The sequence below is a fragment of the Meriones unguiculatus genome, chromosome 2 (genome assembly GCF_030254825.1).
Source record: "Meriones unguiculatus strain TT.TT164.6M chromosome 2, Bangor_MerUng_6.1, whole genome shotgun sequence".
NCBI classification, from domain to species: domain Eukaryota; kingdom Metazoa; phylum Chordata; class Mammalia; order Rodentia; family Muridae; genus Meriones; species Meriones unguiculatus.
The window spans coordinates 129,719,366-129,739,645 of record NC_083350.1 but is presented as its reverse complement, the minus strand read 5'-3'; the positions used below and the strand labels follow the sequence as shown (position 1 = coordinate 129,739,645).

At 47.0% G+C, this 20,280-nt stretch overlaps 1 protein-coding gene across 2 annotated transcripts in view; it reads left to right on the top strand.

Moving 5' to 3' along the window:
* The window catches only part of Tbc1d30 (TBC1 domain family member 30), an 84,599-nt gene extending 80,613 nt beyond the window's left edge, over nucleotides 1–3,986 (top strand). For both annotated transcript variants that reach the window (XM_021637861.2, XM_021637862.2), the window contains one exon: nucleotides 631–3,986. In XM_021637861.2, the coding sequence (XP_021493536.2) occupies nucleotides 631–1,418 (788 nt within the window). In that variant the 3' untranslated portion in view covers nucleotides 1,419–3,986. The remainder of the gene's footprint in view (nucleotides 1–630) is intronic.
* Nucleotides 3,987–20,280: the final 16,294 nt, after the last annotated feature.

Genomic DNA, 20,280 nt, shown 5'->3' with positions numbered 1-20,280 from the left:
GTTAGACTTTTCATAGCAGACCATCACTGAGAGAAACAGTTTAAAGAAGAGGGGGTTGATTTTGGCTTGTGGGACAGGAGGTTTCAGGCTGTGTCTGGCTGGTACCATCAGCATGGCCTGAGGTAGTGAAGACGTGGAAAGTAGTAGAACGCCATGGTAGAGAAAAGCTGCTCCTGGCACCAGGAAGCAGAGTCCGAGGGAAAGAGACTAGGGACACGGTACATCCCTCAGTGGCATGCCCCCATGACTCGCTTCCACCACCTCCAAATAGCTGATGCAACTGCAAATTCCTTTCGGAACAGTTATCAGTTAGGTTGACCTCATGTTGACGCAGTCAGTGACTGGAAATTGTGGGCCATGCCTTCCATACAGGAGCCTTTTGGGGGAATATGCCCCATTGGAACCGTAACATAGCCCCAGCCTTCCCTGCTCTCTTCTCTGAAGGGGAAGGAGGAGGCATCTGGGTGCTAGGGTTTGCTTCAGTTTCTACTGTCTTCAGTCACATGACTCTGCCAGCACCTGGGAAGCCTGTGGGGGAAAAGATTCGGGGAATTGCTCGAGGAGATTGCTGCGTAGGTAGACGGGCTTCTGCGTGCTGTGTTTCACACAGACTTTCAACCTTTCTTTCAGACAAAGGGCCAGTGAGCAGCATCCTTCCATCTCAGGCAAATAGCTCTCCAGTGATCAATCACCTTCTCCTAGGGAAAAAGATGAGAATTACAAACAGAGCATCCAAGAACGCAGTCATCCACATCCCTGGCCACGCAGGAGGCAAAATATCTCCTGTCCCCTACGAAGACCTTAAGACAAAGCTCAACTCTCCGTGGCGGACTCATATCCGAGTCCACAAAAAGAACATGCCAAGGACCAAGAGTCACCCGGGCTGTGGGGACACCATCGGGCTGATAGAAGAACAGAATGAAGGCTGTAAGGCCAGCAGCCTGGGGGCAGCGGAGGAGTTTTCCTCCAGTTGTGTGGCAGCAGCTCACGCCGAGGGCAGCAGCCGTGACGGTGGTGCTCTGAGGACAATCGAAGGGCAGTCTCCCGAGCCGGTATTTGGGGATGCTGATGTTGACGTGGCCTCTGTTCAGGTGAAATTAGGAGCCTTGGAACTGAACCAAAGGGATGCCGCCGCCGAAACTGAGCCGGAGGTGCCCCTTCCCTGCCAGCGGCATGCCCCGGAGGTGGCCGATGCCCCTGGAGAAAGCCAGCCAGCCAGCAAGCCTCTCCCAGGCAGCAGCTCAAAGCCCCCCATCTTCAGCCCCTTCCCCAGCGTCAAACCACTGCGGAAGTCAGCCACGGCCAGGAATTTGGGGTTATATGGCCCTACAGAAAGAACCCCAACTATGCATTTCCCTCAGATGAGCAGGGGCTTCAGCAAGTCGGGCGTTGGGAACAGTGGCACCAAGAAGAGGTGACGCCTCCCTGCGCTCAGCGTCCGGACTCAGGCGGCATGTTGGCGGAAGCCCGCCAGCCACGCCCTTACTGCTTCATTTACCCAGTGAGAACTAACCCAGAGATTCGGAGCTGAACACCGACAGCCCCATCCAGAGGGGAATTGGAAAGCTTCATGGTGGGAGCCAGAGAAGGGACCAAATCCCTTTTCACTGGGTAGCTTTGTAACAGTGTGGACTTTTCCCAATTTTCCTTGTGAGCTCTTTCGAGAAGACAATGTGTAGGCTGTTCAGCCCTCTTCTGTTCTGGCCTCCTCAGGGCCTTTTTGGGATCCCTGAAACATTTCCCTGGCCTTTCTGTCCTCTGGACATCACGAATACTCAAGCATGAATGAACACACCAGCTTGCTAGAACTGAAACTGTAGAAAGTAAGTTTCTTAGCTACAAAAACTTCCTCGTGTTCCTCTTTTTGCTCTGTTGGGGAGGAAATTTGTGTGTGTATTCGTGTGTGTGTGTGTGTGTGTGTGTATGTATGTATGTGTGTGTGTGTACTTTAACAACATGTCTTCAAGTTTTTAATTCTTAAGCTAAAGCATAGCAGAAAAGTCGAGATAACTTTCTTTAACTTTCTCTTTCTACCTGTGACAAGAAAACCTTTAAATCAGTTGAAACTGAGTAACCACACGGAAGCTTGTATGTAGACATGTGCAGGCTATGCAGTAAGCAACCTCCCTGAGCCGTTTCCTGATCCCCACCTTCCCGGAGGCTCGTTTTCTTCCCTCAAGAACTCATGGGCTCTGTGTGGAACTTGTGCATCCCTGGACTTGGGTGCTGTGCCCCAGCTCTCTCTCTCCAAGGCACAGAGCCTCTCTCAAAGCCAGAACATGGCTCCCGTGACTCTGTTACTCGAATTTTGTGCTTTTCGGGTTGGAGTACTTTGTTACTTGAACACTGCCTTTCTCTGGAGAAGGCCCTAGCTCTCTCCCCACATTCTTTCTCTAACTCCACTCCTCCCCTGGTCCCAGTAGGTCAGCGATAGCACCTCTTGTCTCCACTATGCAGTCAGGAACTCTGAGCCACAGACGAAGCGGCGCTTCAGGGTTTCATAGGCACTAACCACGTTTCTTCTAGTACGATAAGCTGGCTCACTGCTCTTTGTCCGAGCCCATTGGCTACCCGAGCGTGTATGAGCCAAGACTAGGAAGCCATTCAGTACGCAGCCTTCCAACTCAAAGGCTCATTCTCTAGATGGTAGAGAGCCCTGGAATGGTGTTCACAGAAAGAGCTGCGGAACCCCCTCATCGTGAAAACTTAGTTTCTCTTCAGAATGCTTCATGCGCCTATCCTTTGGCTGAATGAAGGGCTCTCCACTCAATCTCCAATCACTACCAGAGTTCAGTCTTTACCTCTGTCTCTCAAAGCCTTGGGCAGTTCTTGCAGGAATACTGTTGAAGCCAGCAGTGTTGATCGGAGCGAGCTCATTTGCTGATCCTGAAGCCAGGCCTGGTTTCCCCAGAAGGCGTTTTACAATGAGAAGTACTATTTTTTTTTTTTTAATAAGATAGAGTGGAGTTGTATGGGCTGTTTTAAATAAATAAACAAATAAACCTGTATAGGAATCTCACATTTTATCCCCAACATGGTATTTTTACCTCCAGAGGCCCGAAGATGGAATAAGCAGATAAGTTGTTCCAGTTCTATCTGAAGTTAACAGGAGGCTTCCTTACAGACAGCCATGTCTTTCCTCTGCCTATTGCAAAGGATGTGGGAGTGGGGTTAGGGGGGAGGCTTATTTTGCATACCACACAAAGGTGATGGGATCCACTGTATTCCAAAGATGGGCACAAGAAAAGAATTTCTTCTATCTGCTAAACTTCAGATAGCAACTGACCACCCCATTATCATCTTTTCTCAGTTACGCCTCACCCCCTGCCCTGTCTGACTTGAATTGAAAATGGTTCTCTCTCCACCACTCCCTGTTTCCCCCAGGGTCTGGGTGTTTGGAGGGAGGAGGTGGGTAATCCAGTGAGGCCATCTACCAGCTGCTCTATCCATCATTCTCCCCGATTTTGTCTCGAGAAGAGACAGCACAGGGTTTGGGGCGAGTATAGTTGAAAGGAAAATGGCTTCTGCGGTAAAAATGACTGTGTTAATTCAGGACACCCCACACATTCCCGTCAGAGCTCTCTGTGCTGATAATGCGCATGCACCGTACCAAGTCACCACGACGTCAGCCGGTCCACTTCTGAGCCTTGCCTCTTAGGAAAAGAACTCTAACAGCGCCATCTCCCCAGCATGCACCAAGGGCGTGGGCTCGCCGGCTTCCCCCTGTGCCTGTGGACACCGGACACCGGAAGAACTTAACCCATGTGGCAGCCCACGTGCTGGGCTGCCTGCACCCTCTCAGCACTTTCCTGGAAGCCAGCTGCACCTCACGCCTCTCTAAAAAGACCTAGATCTAAACCTAGTCTGTCATGTCGACCTATGGCTGTAACTGTTTGGAGCAATGCTCTCCTCCTCTCTTTTGTCTCGTTCTGAAGAACTGTACTGCTCACAAAGACGTATGCATAAAAGATCCTCACTGCTGTGGTCGTGTGGTGTTTTCTATCTGAATTTGTGCAGGAAACACAGCATTCTTTTCTCCCTGTCACTTCTCACTGCCCTCTCTCCTACAGTCTACTGGGTCACAGGCATCAGGGTGTCAGCTCCATGAACTCCGTTTTCCCTGTTCTCACCACTGGGTGCAGGATATCCCGTCACTTGCCAAGAATGGGTCAGGAGAACAGGTTCCTGAATAGAAGTGGGCAGAGGGAGGAAGGCAGGGAGGGAGAGAATAACTGTATTCTATATTTGTACAAATATATATGTATATATATTATTCTATCTATGGACAAATATCTATATTTGACTATATCTATAATTGACTTTTAGAACTACCAGTTTATTAACTAAAATAGAACAATAACACGAATTTACTTCTTAGTCTTTCAAGAACTCTGAGTGATCTCAGAGCTAGGATCAAGTGTCCAGCTTGTTAGTATTTATCTTTAAATGCCATACACATACAACAGATCTGATAGGAAAGAGTTTTATTCGGGAGAAGGGAAGTGGAAGAGAGTTAGGGCCTGAGTGAGCCTTGAGGGCAGCGAGATGGAGATGGGGGAGGATGGAGCCCCGACAGAGAAAGGAAAGCAGAGAGAGCAAGAGAAGAGAGCACGTGGGTGGGAGTGGCAGATGGTTATATCTGAAGCACCTGGTCCAGGTGACCTCATAGGATACAGGTGGTGACCTAGGACCTTGTCAGGACCCTAAAAGCCCCCCCCCCAGGGCAGGCCAGTTAAATTACCTGCACAACATAACCCAGCTGCTACCACCTGTCTGTACAAATTTTTACATAATTTCCAAACTCCCTTCTTTGCCACCCACAGCGGTGATTCAAGGCAGCCTTTCAAATACATTATTGTTATTTTCTAGTTAGAAAAGTAGCATGTTTTAGACACTTTAGAAAATACAAGGATTCATTCATGTTTGGGCACAGATCTTCTCAGCAAGTGTGTGTGCATACGTGTGTGGGTGCTTCACGCAGTTTGCAGGGATTGAACTGGGATGACCGGGCTTGCACAAACAAGATTTAAAAACTGTAGACATAACAGAAAACAGGGGCAGTGGTTGGACCACAGGGGAACACGGTGGCCCCGTGAGCATTTGGACCATTGTGATGGAAGCTCTTGTCTCCCATGTTGGTTAGATGGTTGGTTAGAGCTGGCAAGGTCTGGTGGCAGAGCCATCACCGTCTGGCTGTGGATGGGAGGCGTTGCTGCATGGTGGCTTGCTGATAAAGGCAGCCTGTGCTCACTGCCCACTCGGTGGACTGCATGTCTTGACGCTGCTGCCATAACAAGAGACCACAAACTAGGTAGCTTCCACAATAGACATCTTTTCTCACAGTTCTGTAGTTCTAGGGTGCTGTAGTTAGGGCTTTATTGCTGTGAAAAGACACCATGACCGTGGCAACTCTATCTCTTTGTTTGGTTTGGTTTGGTTTGGTTTTTCGAGACAGGGTTTCTCTGTGTAGCCCTGGCTGTCCTAGGATTCTCTTTGTAGATCAGGCTGGCCTGGAATTCACAGAGATCTGCCTGCCTCTGCCCCCCAGGTGCTGGGATTAAAGGTGCGCGCCACCACCCCCAGATGACCATGGCAGCTCTTATAAAGGAAAACATTGGCTTACAGTTCAGAAGTTTAGTCCATTATCATCATGGCGGGAAGCATGCTGGCATGCAGGCAGACATGGCGCTGGAGAAGGAGCCGAGAGTTCTACATCTTGATCCACAGGCAGCAGAAGGAGACTGTGTGCCACACTGGGCGTAGCTTGAGCATATAGACCTCAAACACCTCCACAGTGACACACTTCCTCCAACCAGGTTACACTTCCTAATAGTGTCCCTCCCTATGGCCAAGCTTCAAGCACATGAGTCTACGGGGGCCATATTCAGACCACACAGAGGGGCTGGAGCTCCAAGGCCTTGGTGTTGGCAGGTTTGGTGGCCAGTGAAGATTCCTCTTCCTAGTTTGTAGGTAGACGGGTGTGTGTGTGTGTGTAGTGGGGGCTTGTGCCCGCCCATGTTATATCGTATTGCAGCCAGGATGATCTTTAGAAAAATTAAAAACCTAACAGGCCCATCTCTCTATTGCTCTGATTTTCTGGAGGGTTAAAAAGCAAAATCATGAGCATGATCCCGACCACGAATGCTCAGGCAGGTGGCATCGCCAGAACTCATGGCCATTTGTCAGGCTTATGTGTGGCAGGCGTTATTCTAGCTTCATCAGACATGCAAGCTCACGTGTCCCTCAAGGAATGCTGTGAAGCCTGGGATCACTGTTTCAGGTCACAGAGCCCATTGCCACGTAGCTGGTAAATCGCCGAGTTTGGGCTGTTGGACATCGAGATAGTTTCCTTTGCCAGCTGTCTGACAAGTAGGTGCATTGATTAGGTTTGTGTTATTGTGACAAAAACCTGAATTAGTCAAAAAGAGAAGATGTGTCCAGGCCCATGTTTCCAGAACCTTCTGTTGATGGTTGATTGGCCTTTGTGGTTTGGGGTATGTGGCAAGATGGAAGTGGTAGTGAGAGCAAGGTCACTCACCTCATGGCCAGAAATCCAAAAAGGAAGAGACAGAAGCCTACAGCCCCTTCAAGGGCACACCGCAATGACCTGGAGACCTCCCACTAGACCCCTTTGAGCTTTTCCACCTCTTCTCAAATAGCATCCAGGTGGAGACCAAGAGTTTAACACACAGGCTTCTGGGAAACATTTAGTGTACGAACTACAGCAGCCAAACGGAATGTGAAGTCCTCTGAGGTGCCAGCTCCTCGGTACTTTGGTTCCTTCATGTTTATAGGTCCTGGAACACCTCCTTGTTCCTGTTTGCCTGAGGATCACCCACTCATTCTTGTAGCCTTGTCACACACACAGGAGTGGGGTCAGTAATCTATGCCACTCCAAAAGACCAAGGGCGAGTAATTTAACATTTGGGACTTCGATATCCATATCTTTATATTGACAGTTTCAGATTCATGATGATTGTGGTCATAAGCTGTCCTTGTTGACTAGGATTGACTGCCTTTCTGTGGTAACAAAGGCCTGTTCTGCCTGCTGAGCTAGGCCCCTCCCACTGTCTAAATACTTACGGTGAGATCGAAGGCCCTGGAGTACAAGGCCTGAGCTGAACCTCTCAGCATCTCCCTTCACCCTGGCTATTGGGACTGATCTTTATCTCATACATAAGCAAGGAAACCCAATTCCTGGTCTCTTCTTTTGAACTTACCAGGCAACAGACTTACTTTGTTCTGCTGGATTTGAACTTGGAAGGGAAAAGGCCTTAAAAAGTGGCGCTGGCAGCTGTTTTGTCACCATGAGGGGATAGCTTGTTGAAGAGTAGTAAGCTGAGAGACAGACATTGCGCGGGCTCTTTCTGAGTCACCTTAAAGATAGATGTTCAACTCACTGAAGCGAGTCGTTAAGTCCACTAAAATGAAAAGTCGGTAAGCCAGTTTTCATCAAGTTCTGGCACAAATTTTGTTTTTGATGCCACCCATAAACAGCGTGACAATGTATCACAAGTAATAAAATCTTTTCTACATTTGGTCCTGACTTAGTCATCTTTCCTCAGAAAAGCAAGTGAGATTACCATAGTGAGCGTCAACAATTTTAAGGAATTCTTTGAATCAGTAACGATTTAATCCCTTGGCTCTTATGCAACGCGGTCTTGACTAGTCACACAATGCTATCCAATAAAAAAAAAAAAAAAAGCTTTCAGTCATACCATTTCTGTATGCTCCGTGTAATGATGATATTAAGCCTGAGCTTTGCCTGGTCCTTGAACTGCCTTCTACTAGTGTTTAAAGTTTTGGGACATTACCAGTATCTGTTTCAGGTATGTTGACAAAGTCCCTAACTTAGCTTTACTGATTTGTGTCTATCTATCTCTTGATTTAGTCGTGTCTTTTAATTGCACTAAAGCAATTCAGTGACGTCACATTCATCGTCAGCACTCCCAATTAAAAAAAAAAAAAAACACAAAACCACAAGGTGAGCGATTACAGGCAGCCATAGGCTCTGTCAGCCATCCACAGAGTGTAAGATTTTAAATAGGCAGCCCTACCCACCAAACTCCTTTTATTAAATTAAAAAAATAAATAAATAACCGAATGTATGGCTGTTCTGCCGCCATGTTTTCTGTGTACCACTGTGTACCCGGTTCCCCGAGGAGACCAGAAGGGGACACCTGATACTCTGGAACTGGAGTTACAGGGGTCAGGAGCCTATTTGCTTTTGAGGTGTTTTAAGAAGCCATTTCAGGATTAAACAAACAAACAAAAACAACAGAGAAGGGGCTATATCTACTTTTTTATGAAAATTAATCGACAGGAACATATCACGTCCTGGCCCCGGATGCAGGGCATGAGGTAGACCTCAACTGTGGCAGCGTCCTCGCTTAGCTAATAGGGGTACTTGGCTGTCTTCTGGGCTGCTCAGTGAGTTAAGGGGTCCATCTCTGACTCCTACAAGCTGTCTCGTGACTTCCACCTGTGTGCCGTGGCCTGTGGCCCTCCCCTCAAGATGGAAGTACAGAATCAGTTGACTGAAAACCTAACTTCTGAGTAGCTAAGGGTCCCTGTGATTTGCAGCAAGACTTTAAAGCATTATTGACAACGGCCGTGTCTCACCCTGACGTCACCTTGAGCACTGGTGACATCTGATGGGGTGTCCAGCCCCCATCAGCACTTACAGCATAACACTTTGGATGCCGCAGCCACCTAAACCCACAGGCAGGTGCACACGCACATACATAATTAAACACGAAACGTTTAAAAAAGAATTAAAGCCACGGTCAGCTAAAGCTGAGTTCATGTTCGGATTTTGTATTTTATCTCTCTGTGTTGGATTTAACTTAGTCTTTTTCTCATTTTTGAAGGTGAGGGCTTATATGTTTTATCTCTGTGTTGTGCTATCAGAATGCAAAGCTTTGAAATTTCCTCTAAAGGTTGTTTTGGATGCATTTGAAAAATCTTACTTCATACAGAGTTGGAATCATTGTCAAATTAAAGGTGTTTTCTAAGTTTTCTCCTCTTTATATATGGGTCTTTGGGAGCACAATGCATAATTTCCAAATTTTGGATGATTTTTAATAGTTTTTAAAATTAATTTAATCAATTCTATCAAATATAGAAACAATGTCTATATTCTATCACATACAGAAAACATTTATATTGTTATAAAATGTGAGCTTTTCAGAGCTCATCCTAGGAGTTTTGGTACTGACTACTTTCATGCACTTGACTGTGAATTCTGCTAGAGCTTGCAATGTTTGGTGAATCTAACTGGCAGTGTTTTTGATCCGCCTTTATACCTTTATTTTCTGTCTGCTTGTGTTGAATGCTGAGTAAGAATGTAGAAATTTTCAATGATAATTAAAGACTTGTTTAACGTTTAAAAACAGGGTGTGCCTTTGAACAAGTAGCTAGAGCATGCATGTCTGTATTTTGAGTGATTCTGTGATATGACACCGTCCATCTATAAAATTCACACTTCCTCACAATCAAGTTACCCCCCCCAAAAAAAAGTCGGAAAAAAGCTAATAATGTTCCAAGCCAGACTGTAAGTTTGTGTTGAGATGCATTCACAGCTTTTCTTGACGGCACCTGGCCCTCCTTAGGCCATGGGCTGGTCGTGCCTGTCTTGGAATAAGAGGGTCTGATGCACAGCCCCAGGCAGCACTGCAGGTCTGGAAGCTTCTTGAAGAGTTGCTGAAGAGTCCGACATCCTTAGATAACACCAGGAAAAGGTCACCTGCTGAAGATGGGTGGAGCCGGTGTGTGCCCGAGGGTACCTCTCTCCCTTCCCCTGGGAGCTCCAGCCTACTGGGTGATAGCGCCTGTTCAGGGCAGCCTCTTCCAAGGGCACTAACTTAGAAATATGTCTGCAAAGACTCTCCCAGACACAGCCAGAAATGTTACCAAATTTCTAGGCACCTCTCAATCCAGTCATGTGGGTAGCTGAGACCAATGACTGCAACATTTTTTATACCAGTTTGTTAATCTGGGCCTGGATTTCAAACACATCTTCCTGCGTTTATCTGCAAGTTTTCCCCATTGTATTCCTAGGTCTTGTGTATACTGACAATTTCAGGTTTGTGCTTAGAAAAACATTCTTTTTCCTTTTGCCGTTTCTATTGTTTCCTTTTTATGCCTGTGTCTTTAAATTTGGAATTCACTTTCATGTAAGGTGTGGATTAAAGCGTCACCTTCACGTATTTTCCCCAAATACCCAGGTTTCCCACAGAATTTGTCAAGTGACTTTTTCTAGTGATCCCAATGCTACCCTTACACCATGCTAAGTCCCTGTGTGTTTTAGGCCATTATTTCTGGACTTTCAGATCTACAACAGAACTCTGTGTAGCAACTAGGCAGTTTCAGAACTACTCTGGGTAGGTAGGGGTAGCAGGTCAACCCTTCCCGATTCCTTCTCTTTCTTGCCTATGAGAACCCAGAAGCTGTTCTGTGGAGATCTTGGGGGCCTGGAGGACAACGTTTGAAAGCCACTGATTTGGCCACTGTCTGCTTCTCACAGAAGATGAAGGGAAGATAAAAATGATGTTCTGTCATGAATCCAAGGAAGATGAATATATATGTATGTACATACACACACACACACACACACACACACACACACACACACACACACATTCACCCTTATAAGAGAAGTCACATGAGATGGGCTGGAGAGCCCCTGGCTCATGTCCTGGACATGAGCTATAGCTACGGATGCTCTCATGCAGGATCTTGAGAGAAGGCTTTTCCAGGAACAGGGGGCAGCCGTATCCAGAGTTCCATGTGTCTGTCTGTCTGTCTAGAGCATAGTTACCGATGTGGAAATATGAATAGATACAATAGAGACAGAGGGAGGATGTCAGATATCCTATCACTTTACACTTTATCCCCTTGGTGCAGAGTCTCTCAGGAAACACAGCGAGGCTGGCCGGCCAGCCTGTAAGCCCCAGAAACCTTCCTCTCTCTATCCCGTCCCTCCCTTCCCCCAACCCCATATTCTAGGGTTAGAGGTGAGCGTGGCCTTTTCATGAGTGTTTTAAAGTTTGTCCCAATGTAGTAAACGAACAACTTGGCATCACAGATGTTATGTAGTCGTTTTAATAGGCAGTACACTCTAGCAGCCACCCAGTGGGTCTGCATTCTGGAAAGGAATCCTGATTGTGCATCAAATATCAGGTGAATAAGGATAGAGTTAACCTAAGTTCTAGGCTGAAGTGTCCAGTAAATTCCAGATGAGTCATGCTAATGATTATCTGCTTCACTCATCTTCCCAATCAATTTTCTATCAGCTTAGTCTTCTTGAAAGGAGAGAAGGCCTTGGGGGTCCCCCTCCATCCCCTTTTTCTGTCACCGGCTCTGGCGGAGGTGAGATTGACGGACCTGACCACTAGATGGCGCCGTTGCTTCACGTGAACCTCGCCAGATGCCTGCGTCCGAGGGCTGCGTGGGTGTTTCCCTCTGCCCCAGAGGTTCAAAGGGCGGTTCCTTTGTTTCTGCAGTGCCCACGTGCCCGTCTCGTTCATTTGCAAACACATGTGAACTTGGTTATTGGGTGAGAGGCACTCGGGTGCAAAGTTCCCAGCGAAGACGGCCCCTTCTTGAAGAATGGTTTAAAATAAAGCTTTCTTTTAAAACCCGTCCCCAGATGTTCCTTCCACCAGGTGTCTGTCCCCAGCGGTACAGTGTAAAGTGGGGCGTCACTTTGGGGCCAGGACCGTAGGTAGCCCAACTGGGTGCTGAGCTAGCAACGGAGATAGATGTGCTCTACATATCTTGATGTTCTGGGGACCTCAGAGTTGGAAAGGCTCCGAGAGGTCACTGTTTGACCCGCCCCGTCACTGAGGGCAGTTCTTTGGCAGCCTCGTCCGTCCGTGGGTACCTGGGCCCCCGTGGACACTCCCTTTACACTAACAGCCCTCCTGGCGCGATATCTCAGGTGGGGCGGTTTTGTCCGAGAGTGAAGTCTGTGCATTGCTCCAGTCTGCCTTCCTTCTATTGCCCTTAATCGCTGCTCATGACTTCCAAGGCAGAGTAATCGATACCTATGGATCGTGCAGTCTGAGGTCCAGGGTCCTGTGCTAAGCCACCTAGGGGCATTCCAGGGAGACCCCTGGGACTGTCACTATTTCCTTACTGTATCTTCCCTGGGAGGAAATGTGACATTCCGGTGGAAGTCTAATTCACGCCAAGGGGAGGCGCCATGCTGGCTCAGTCTTTGAGGTTCTGTCCAACAAGGCTGTATCGGCTTGTTGTGTATACCAATAGTGTTGATTCATCTGAATTTGAGGCAGATTTAATTTTCCCGGTCTGCCCCCAACCCTATCTGTGTCAGCTAAGTTTGTCCTAGTGTGTGCTTTATAAATCAAAATAAAAAAACAAAAAACAAAAACCAAAACCACAACCAAAAATGCCCCCAGAAGATTTCACCAACTCCACCCAACAAACAAACAAACAAACAAACAAAACAACAGGCCATTATTCGCACGGTGGCTAGTGAGTGCTTTACAGTCGTACACACCGCTGAGCAAGGAGACATTTGCACATTTGGGGTCTCTAGGTGGACTCTCCTAGGGTTGTGGCATTTGCGGATTCGAGCTTTTTGTCTGCTCTGACCTCGCCCTAATTGCCAAAGCATGACAGCCTGTGCCTGTCGCTTCCATAGGAACTTCAGACGGATCAGACTAATCTTTACAGAATCCAATTCGATATCAGCAAACGTGAGGCTGGCTCGGGTCTGGTTCCACTCATGGATGGCGTTGTACATCTCTCAAATGGTGATTCAGTTCTGTATGTATAGCAAGATGTGGTGCATATGAGACAGACAAGGGATGGACAGAACAATAGTGTGGGCTCAAAGTCCCCCGTCTCCATGCCCTCCCTCCCTCCCTCCTTCCTCTTCTCCCTCCCTTCCTTTTTCTCTCAATTCTCTATTAATTACTAAAGTAAATATTGGCCATCACGCAGCTTTCCTCCGATGATGCTGATGGTTCGGAAAAGCCCCGTTCCTTGGCTTTGGTCCTTAGCTACTCATTTCGGTAGAGGACAAGGCCAACCACTAATAACGTCCCAGTTTACAGATATCAGACTTTAGTCATAGGTGTTATTTAATATTTCCACACCGATGTTCTGGTCACATCCTACCTGGGCCCCTGGGTTATCTAAGAAAACTGTGACCCTGTTTCCACAAGGGAGAAAATAGGCATGAGAAGGAGAAAAGAACTGGGACTGCAAGACGGCATGTGGTAAAAACAGGCAGGTAGACGCGAGCACGGAAGATGTGTTTGTATAGCGCACTTCATTTTGGGTGTGCAAATGACCGATTGTCTGTTTCCCAGTTTCCACTTAGCTGGCAGCGCACGGCGCTCTCCTAGCTCATGGACCGCTGCTTTCAGTCTCCTTCCTTCTCTCTTTCCTCCCCACCATTTGCCGTTAGGCTGCCCTGGAGCTCAGCCCATGGTGCACTTATCAATATCTGCTCCTTTGGAGACCCGTTCTAGGCTCATGTTTTAAGATCTGGTTTTATGTCAGCAACTCCAGATGGGTGCTCCCTGTCCACGGTTCCTTCCCAGTTCCTGATTATAGACCAGTATTTGCTCTGGATGGAGAAGGACATTTCATCGTGAACCGTGGGTCTGTCTCCCGGCCTGCTTCCTCCAGCGTTCTTATCTCTGTGAGCTGTCACTAAGGATAGCAGTTAATAAAGTCAGAAAATACACAGTGGCCATTGTACGCAGAGACCTGCACGGAGGCTGAGCTTTCTCTGGAGACGACGCTGGTGTTTGGGGAGGTGTTCCCCGAAGGCTCACTTGCTGAAGGCTTGGTTCCCAGATGCAGCAGGGGTTAGACAAAGGGCTTTGGGTATGTGATTGGATCCTCTGACTTTGTCCATGGTTTAATCTACTGATATATTTGTAGTTCAGTGGTGAGCTGCGGAGGTGGGACATGGCTGCAGGAGGTGGATCTTGGAGTCATGTGTTTGGGGCATATCCTGTCTCTAGCCATTTTCTCCCTTTCTTTCTCCTCCCCCTCCCTCTCGTTCTTCCTCTTCTTCATGCCACCATTAGCTAAATAGCTCTAAGCCACCATGCCCTTCCAAAGTGACACTGCGACTCGCTGCATCATTCATTCTTATTATCGACTTCATGCGAATGGTGACCGTAAGCCCAAGCAACCCTTCTTTATAGCAAGCATCCGCCCGCCACAGGGACAAAAACAAACCAAAACAAACAAACAACAAAAAAAACCAAGCAAACAAAACTGGACCAAAACATGAAGGCTTATCTGACATACTTTACAAAGCTTGTTCTGGCTGCTTCATGAAGAACTGATATGCGGGGCTATCAGGACCTAATCACAGAGGCCAGGTGGGAGGCTGATGCCATAACCAAAGCAAGAGCTCGGGGTGGCTTGGGCAGAAGAGGAAGCAGTGTAGACGGTGAGAAGCAGTCACAGACTCCATGTTGTTAGAAAGGCGAGTTTGTAGGATTTCTTGGCAGCACGCAGAATATGAAAACAAGAGAACAGGGCCTGGAGAGATGGCTCAGTGGTTAAGAGCACGGGCTGCTCTTCCAGAGGACCCGGGTTCAATTTCCAGTCAACCACATGGCCACCTGTAACTCCAGCTCTAGGGAACCGACACCTGCACATAGACATACATGTGGGAAACAAGAGAACAGGCAGAGATGACACGGAAAGCTCTAGTTTGAGCAGCTGGAAGGGCGGAGTCACGGCTGCTGACAGCTGTGCTGGGATGCCTATTAAATATTGGATGAACTGTTTGAATGGGAAATTGAATATCCTGTTTAGTTCAGGAGAGAGGTCTTCTCTGGACATGCAAACAGTGGAACCTTTGACCAATAGATACTATCTAGAACCCAGATACCAGAAGAGAACACGGAAATCTAAAACAGTGAAAGGAGATTTTCCTCTAGACGTTGTGCATTGGTTCCCAACTAGCCATGTGTGCCTCTGGGCTATTTGGCAACGTCTGGAAACCTTTCTGGTCAGTTAATCAGGGCACAGTTGCTACTGACCTCTGGTGGATGGAGGCCAGAGGTGCCGCTGTGTGTTCAATGATGCATAGGGTACCTGGCAACAAGAAAGAATTGCCTAGCTCAAAATATCGACAGTGTCACAAGTAGAGAAGGTCACACGCTGAGCTGAGGCGTTCAAAAGGTGACACAGACGGCGAGGAGTCAGCAAAGGAGACTGGAGTCATCCTGCCAGGGAGAGGAACTCAACGGTGTCAATCCTGGAAGGCAAGTGAAGAAAGAAAGTTGGCCCACGCGCTGTGCCGGTATTGTGATGTATTTGAGGAGAACGGAGAATCATGTTTTCAGCAGTCGTCACGCCAAGGGCGATTTTGACAAAAACTGCTTTGGTGTGCGCGGTGGATGGATTCAAGTCAGGCTGGAAGGAAAGGGCTGAGGGGCAGGTGGTGATGGAGAGTCTTTGGAAAGGCTTCGCTGCAAAGAGGAGCATAGAAATGGGTCAGTGTCTGTCTGGCCGTGGGTGACTATCTCAGAACTGCCAGGTCTGAGAGCTGCAGGACCACAAGATTCGGGTTGAAACAGTTCAGAACTCAGGACAGAAAAAGGCAAATGTCTAGGGATCAGTTATTTTGGGACCTGTCTTCACAGGCCGAGGCAGATCTGACAGTTTGGGCCAAACTAGACCAAACTGATAGAGAATATTGCTGTTTTGAAAAAAAAAAAAGCTATCATTTTTTGTGAAAGACTGGAGCTGACTCTGTGAATCTTCACAATGTGTCTGCTGACTTCCCTGTCTCTTTAATCTGCAGGAGTAGACTTCTTCTGTGATGCTTTGGAGGTGTTACAGGTAATGGATGTCTGAATCAGCAGTTCTCAACCTGTGGGTTGGAGCCCCTTTGGGGGTGTCACACGATCCTTTCATAGGGGTCACCTAAGACCAACAGAATAGTAGCAACAAAATAATTTTCTGGGTGGGGGTCACCATGCCGTGCGGAACCGCATTAAAGGGTCACAGCGTTAGGAAGGTGGAGAACCACAGCTCTAAACTATCTCGGCATCCACTTACCTGACTCCAGTTTGCTTCTCCGTTCCAGAGAGAGCTTTCTCAATACTAACTCAGACACATCATTTTCCTGTTTAAAAACCATTCAGACTTTCCCTTCCTCTTCGGCGGCACAACAAAGGCTCCTTTGTGTAGTGCACATCCCTCTTCTATGTCAGCTGAATTTCCTGCTTGTCTCCTAGCCTCATAGCCTGCTCGTTCCCCTCACCTTTGCTGGACAGCCCGTGTCCATTGTTCTAGGATCTGCCTTTGTGTTTCAGACGTCTGTACTTGTGCTCAAATCACCCACCCTTCTGTAACACCCTATCTGCATTTGGACAACCGCTGCTGAGTTTTCAAAGCTCATTTCCTTCAGGAAGCTGTACGAGTTAAGATTACATTTGCCAGCAAGTAACAAGAAGCCCAAGAGTGGATTTGTTTCTGCTCTCGAGTTGGTGTACGAGAAAGGGAGGGTTGTTTCAGGACTCAGATGAGATGCTTCCAGTTCTGTTTCTGTTCTTGAAACAACTGTCATTTAACAGGGAGTGGAGAACACCAGCTTGATTTTTCTTAGATTTGGGGATTGTGACGGTATTGGTGCCTGGTATGTGTCTCACCTGTAGGGAATTAAACAACCATATATTTCTGCTTTAGTTTTATTTCACATTTTATCTTGGACATTATTTTAGATTAACCCATTAGTTTATTAATTTATTTAATGACTGAGTCATGTGCTACCTCACTGTGACTTACTGTGTGAAGAGGCTCTTAACAGCTTATTTACTAGGGTTGCTGGACGTACGTATACAAGAACACAGCAATTAACCCTTTGCAATCTCTCACGATCTTGAGGTGATTTACCGAGCACGTCAATTCTTATTTGTTCATTTATTTAATTACTTGTTTAGAAATAATTACTAAGCACTTGTCACTTGCCAGTCATAGGGCTTGGTAGTCAGGACACTGGGCAAACGACGTCTCTTGTTCTGAAGGAGTCGTAGGCTGCCGGCTGGGTGTGGAAGGAAGATGACAGAATGGAATGTGCCCAGTGTTTGTAGCGAGTGCGCTTGAAATGTCATGAGAGTCCGGGAGAGCATCAGGTGATTGACGCTTGGAGTCAAGGGAGAATCTCAAGAGAAAGCAATGAAATGAGTGAGGAGAGGCCATGAGGAAGCTAAAGTGGGGAGAGCTGGGGCAGCCTGATGGCAATAGAGCTTCCTAGAACTGTCACTAGCCCTAGTTGACTTCACTCCAAGTAAGCGTATGATTCAGGTACATCCTGCAGGCTTGGTAGACACACACCACTTCAGTACAAGTGTCCCCACCGCCTACCGTCTCTCCTCTGCACGTCATCTCACTCTCCCAAACAGGTGTTTTCCTCAATTCCAGTTAGAGTCTTACTTGGGATTCCTCCCAGCTGCGCCTTGGCAGGTGTGTCCCCAGTGCCCTTCATCCCATCTCACTTCTCAAACTGAAACCGGCGTTTCTCCTTGGCCGTTCCAGAGTCAGCGATGATGAGGGCCGACTGGGAGTTGAAAGACAAGCCAAGAGTCAGGGGAGAGAGCACTCCGGAAGTTATGGCAGCAATCCAAGCTGATCTTGATAAGGGCTTATTGAAATGATAAGTTTAGTTTTCAACTTGACTAGGCCAAGGAATACCCAGATAGATGACAAGATATGACTACTGAATGTGGTTTTTTTTTTTTTTTTGTTTTGTTTTTTTGTTTTTTTTTTTTTTTTTGACAAGGTCAGGCCCTCAGGCTTGAACCTTGGACAGATCTGTGCAACAGGCTTTCTTGGCTGTAGAGCTTGTAACACAGAACTCGGACTCAGCGATTTCATCAGCCTATTCTCCCACCACCTTTCTTTCCGGTGAACTCTGACTAATACAGTTGAAAAAGTGATATTTATTTTCATAGCATTGCTTTCTTTTGATTTTAAAATAAATATCCGCTCACATAAAATTTGAAAAAATATTTACAAAAATACAGGAAAGGGGGAAATGGCTTAGCGGATAAAGTTCTTGTTACACAAGCGTGAGGATCTGGGGTTCATATCCTCAGAAACCATGTGAAATAGTGGTGCTGTGGTGCATACCTTTAACCTCAGCGTTGAGGTGGGCAAAGACAAGCTCCTAGAGCTTGCTGGCCAGACAGTCTAACCAGTCAGTGGGCTCCAGGTGGCGTGGGAGACGTTGCCTCAAAGGATAAAGTGAACAGGAGTGGAGCAGGACACCTGACAATGACCTCTGGTCCCCACGTGCACACACGGGTGGACATACCTCACCCCGACACACTAACGCTTACACAGACACGCACAGAATTATAAAACACATTGCAGATAATTTACCATTTAGAGATAAGGTCTGCTCTATTGCATAATAGTTTTCCAATGTGTTTTCTATGCCATGGAATATAGTACTTACATGACTCTATTAGATAATCAGGATCCAATTTTACGGACGGCTTTCTGGTGCTACTTTTTAATGTCAGCACCATGTGTGTACCATGAAACCTACTGTGCTGATCATGATAAATGCACAGGTCCACGGCAATGAACACACCCATATTATGCTTTCTTGCTACTTAAAAACTTTTGATGTTTATTTTTAGTACATATGTTTCGCCTGAACATATGCTTGTGCCTTGGATTCCCTGGAACTGAAATTAGAGACAATTGCGATTTGCCACTTGGGTGCTAGGAATTGAACCCTGGTGCTCTTGAAGAACAGGCAGTGTGCTTAACCATGGAACCCTCTCTCCAGGCTGGGATCTCTTGCTACCTTTTGAACTATTTCTTCCTGTGGACGTTGGTCCTCTTTTAAATCAAGGAGATTCTCTTTTAGCTCATCTCGATTATTTTTCTGGTTCCACTTGTCGTATGTGTAAAAGTGGACATCAGTGTCTTAACCCACATATCACATGTTGAGTCTGTGTTCTCAGGAAAGAGCAGAAATGAGTTCTCGTATAATTTTTCTTTTCTTACCCTTCATGGTTTGCTTTGGAATTTAAGGGTCTGCTTTGATAAGCTAGAAGCTTGATTTTGGAGAGAGGGCACCAAAGTCTCGAGAGGCGACCACAGATTGTCTGCAGAGCTTTGGGTAGTCCGGCTCCATGAACCTGAGCCCCCCGAGGCGTTGGGAGAATACCCCCAAGCAAACATGCCCCTGCTTTACGAGATCACCTGGGCAGAAAGAAACACTGTCTCTTGACAAAGAGTCCTTCCTGTGTCTGATGGCTTGTGCTTCCTGGCATCTGGATTCCGACGCACTGTTCTCTGTTTGACTGCCAGGAATCTGGGAAGGGGGTGAGAGCCTCAAACGTGGCGCAACGCTTCACAACGGCAATGAAGAGGACCTGTCATCACTCAGTCAGCAGGCAGCAGCTCCGTGGGTGTGAGGAAGAAGGCGGATGGGATACATGTGAGGGTGTGAGTGTGGTCTGGAGCTGGAGAGTTTATGGGGCTGTTTCAGTGCCTAGCTGAAATATTGTGGGCACGTGTTTATTGTCTAAGTGGGACAATTTTCTTGCTGGGAGTCTGATGGACCAACCCCTTTCTCTTCCTTCCCATGCTCTCTCCTCCTCTCCCCATCTGTCCCCTTTCTTCCTCCTTTCTCTCCTCAGCATCCCCTGAGTCTTACAATGTAGTCGATGATGGCTTCAAACTCATGTTATTTTTGCCTCAGTCTCCCGAAATGATGAGATTGTAGGGATGTGCGCCTCTTCACCTAGCTCTAATTTTCATTGAACTCTTTTGTTTGATCTTCTAGTTTTCATACTGTTAGCGTGCTGTTAGAAAAATTAACTAAGTGTTAGTCATATATGTTGGCTGACTACATCATTAATAATTAAAACCAAACATTAAGAACTGTGTGCTAGCTGGGCATGATGGTGCACACCTGTAATCCAAGCACTAGGGGAGGAAGAGGCAGTCGGATCTCTGTGAGTTCCAGGCCAGCCTGGTCTACAAAGGGAATCCAGGACAGCCAAGGCTACACAGAGAAGCCCTGTTTCAAGAAAACGAGAAAGAAAGAAAGAAAGAAAGAAAGAAAGAAAGAAAGAAGAAAGAGCGAGCTATGTGCTGAATATTTGATTATTATAGCAACGTGTGCACCAGAGGGGTGAATGACAATGATATGCAGGAAGGAGGAATTTTTAAAGTCAGAATTACATTAGGTGGATATGCGACAGGCGTTGTGGTGGCCTTGAATTTCTCCTCTCTTCTTTTTCAGGTCATCCTCCA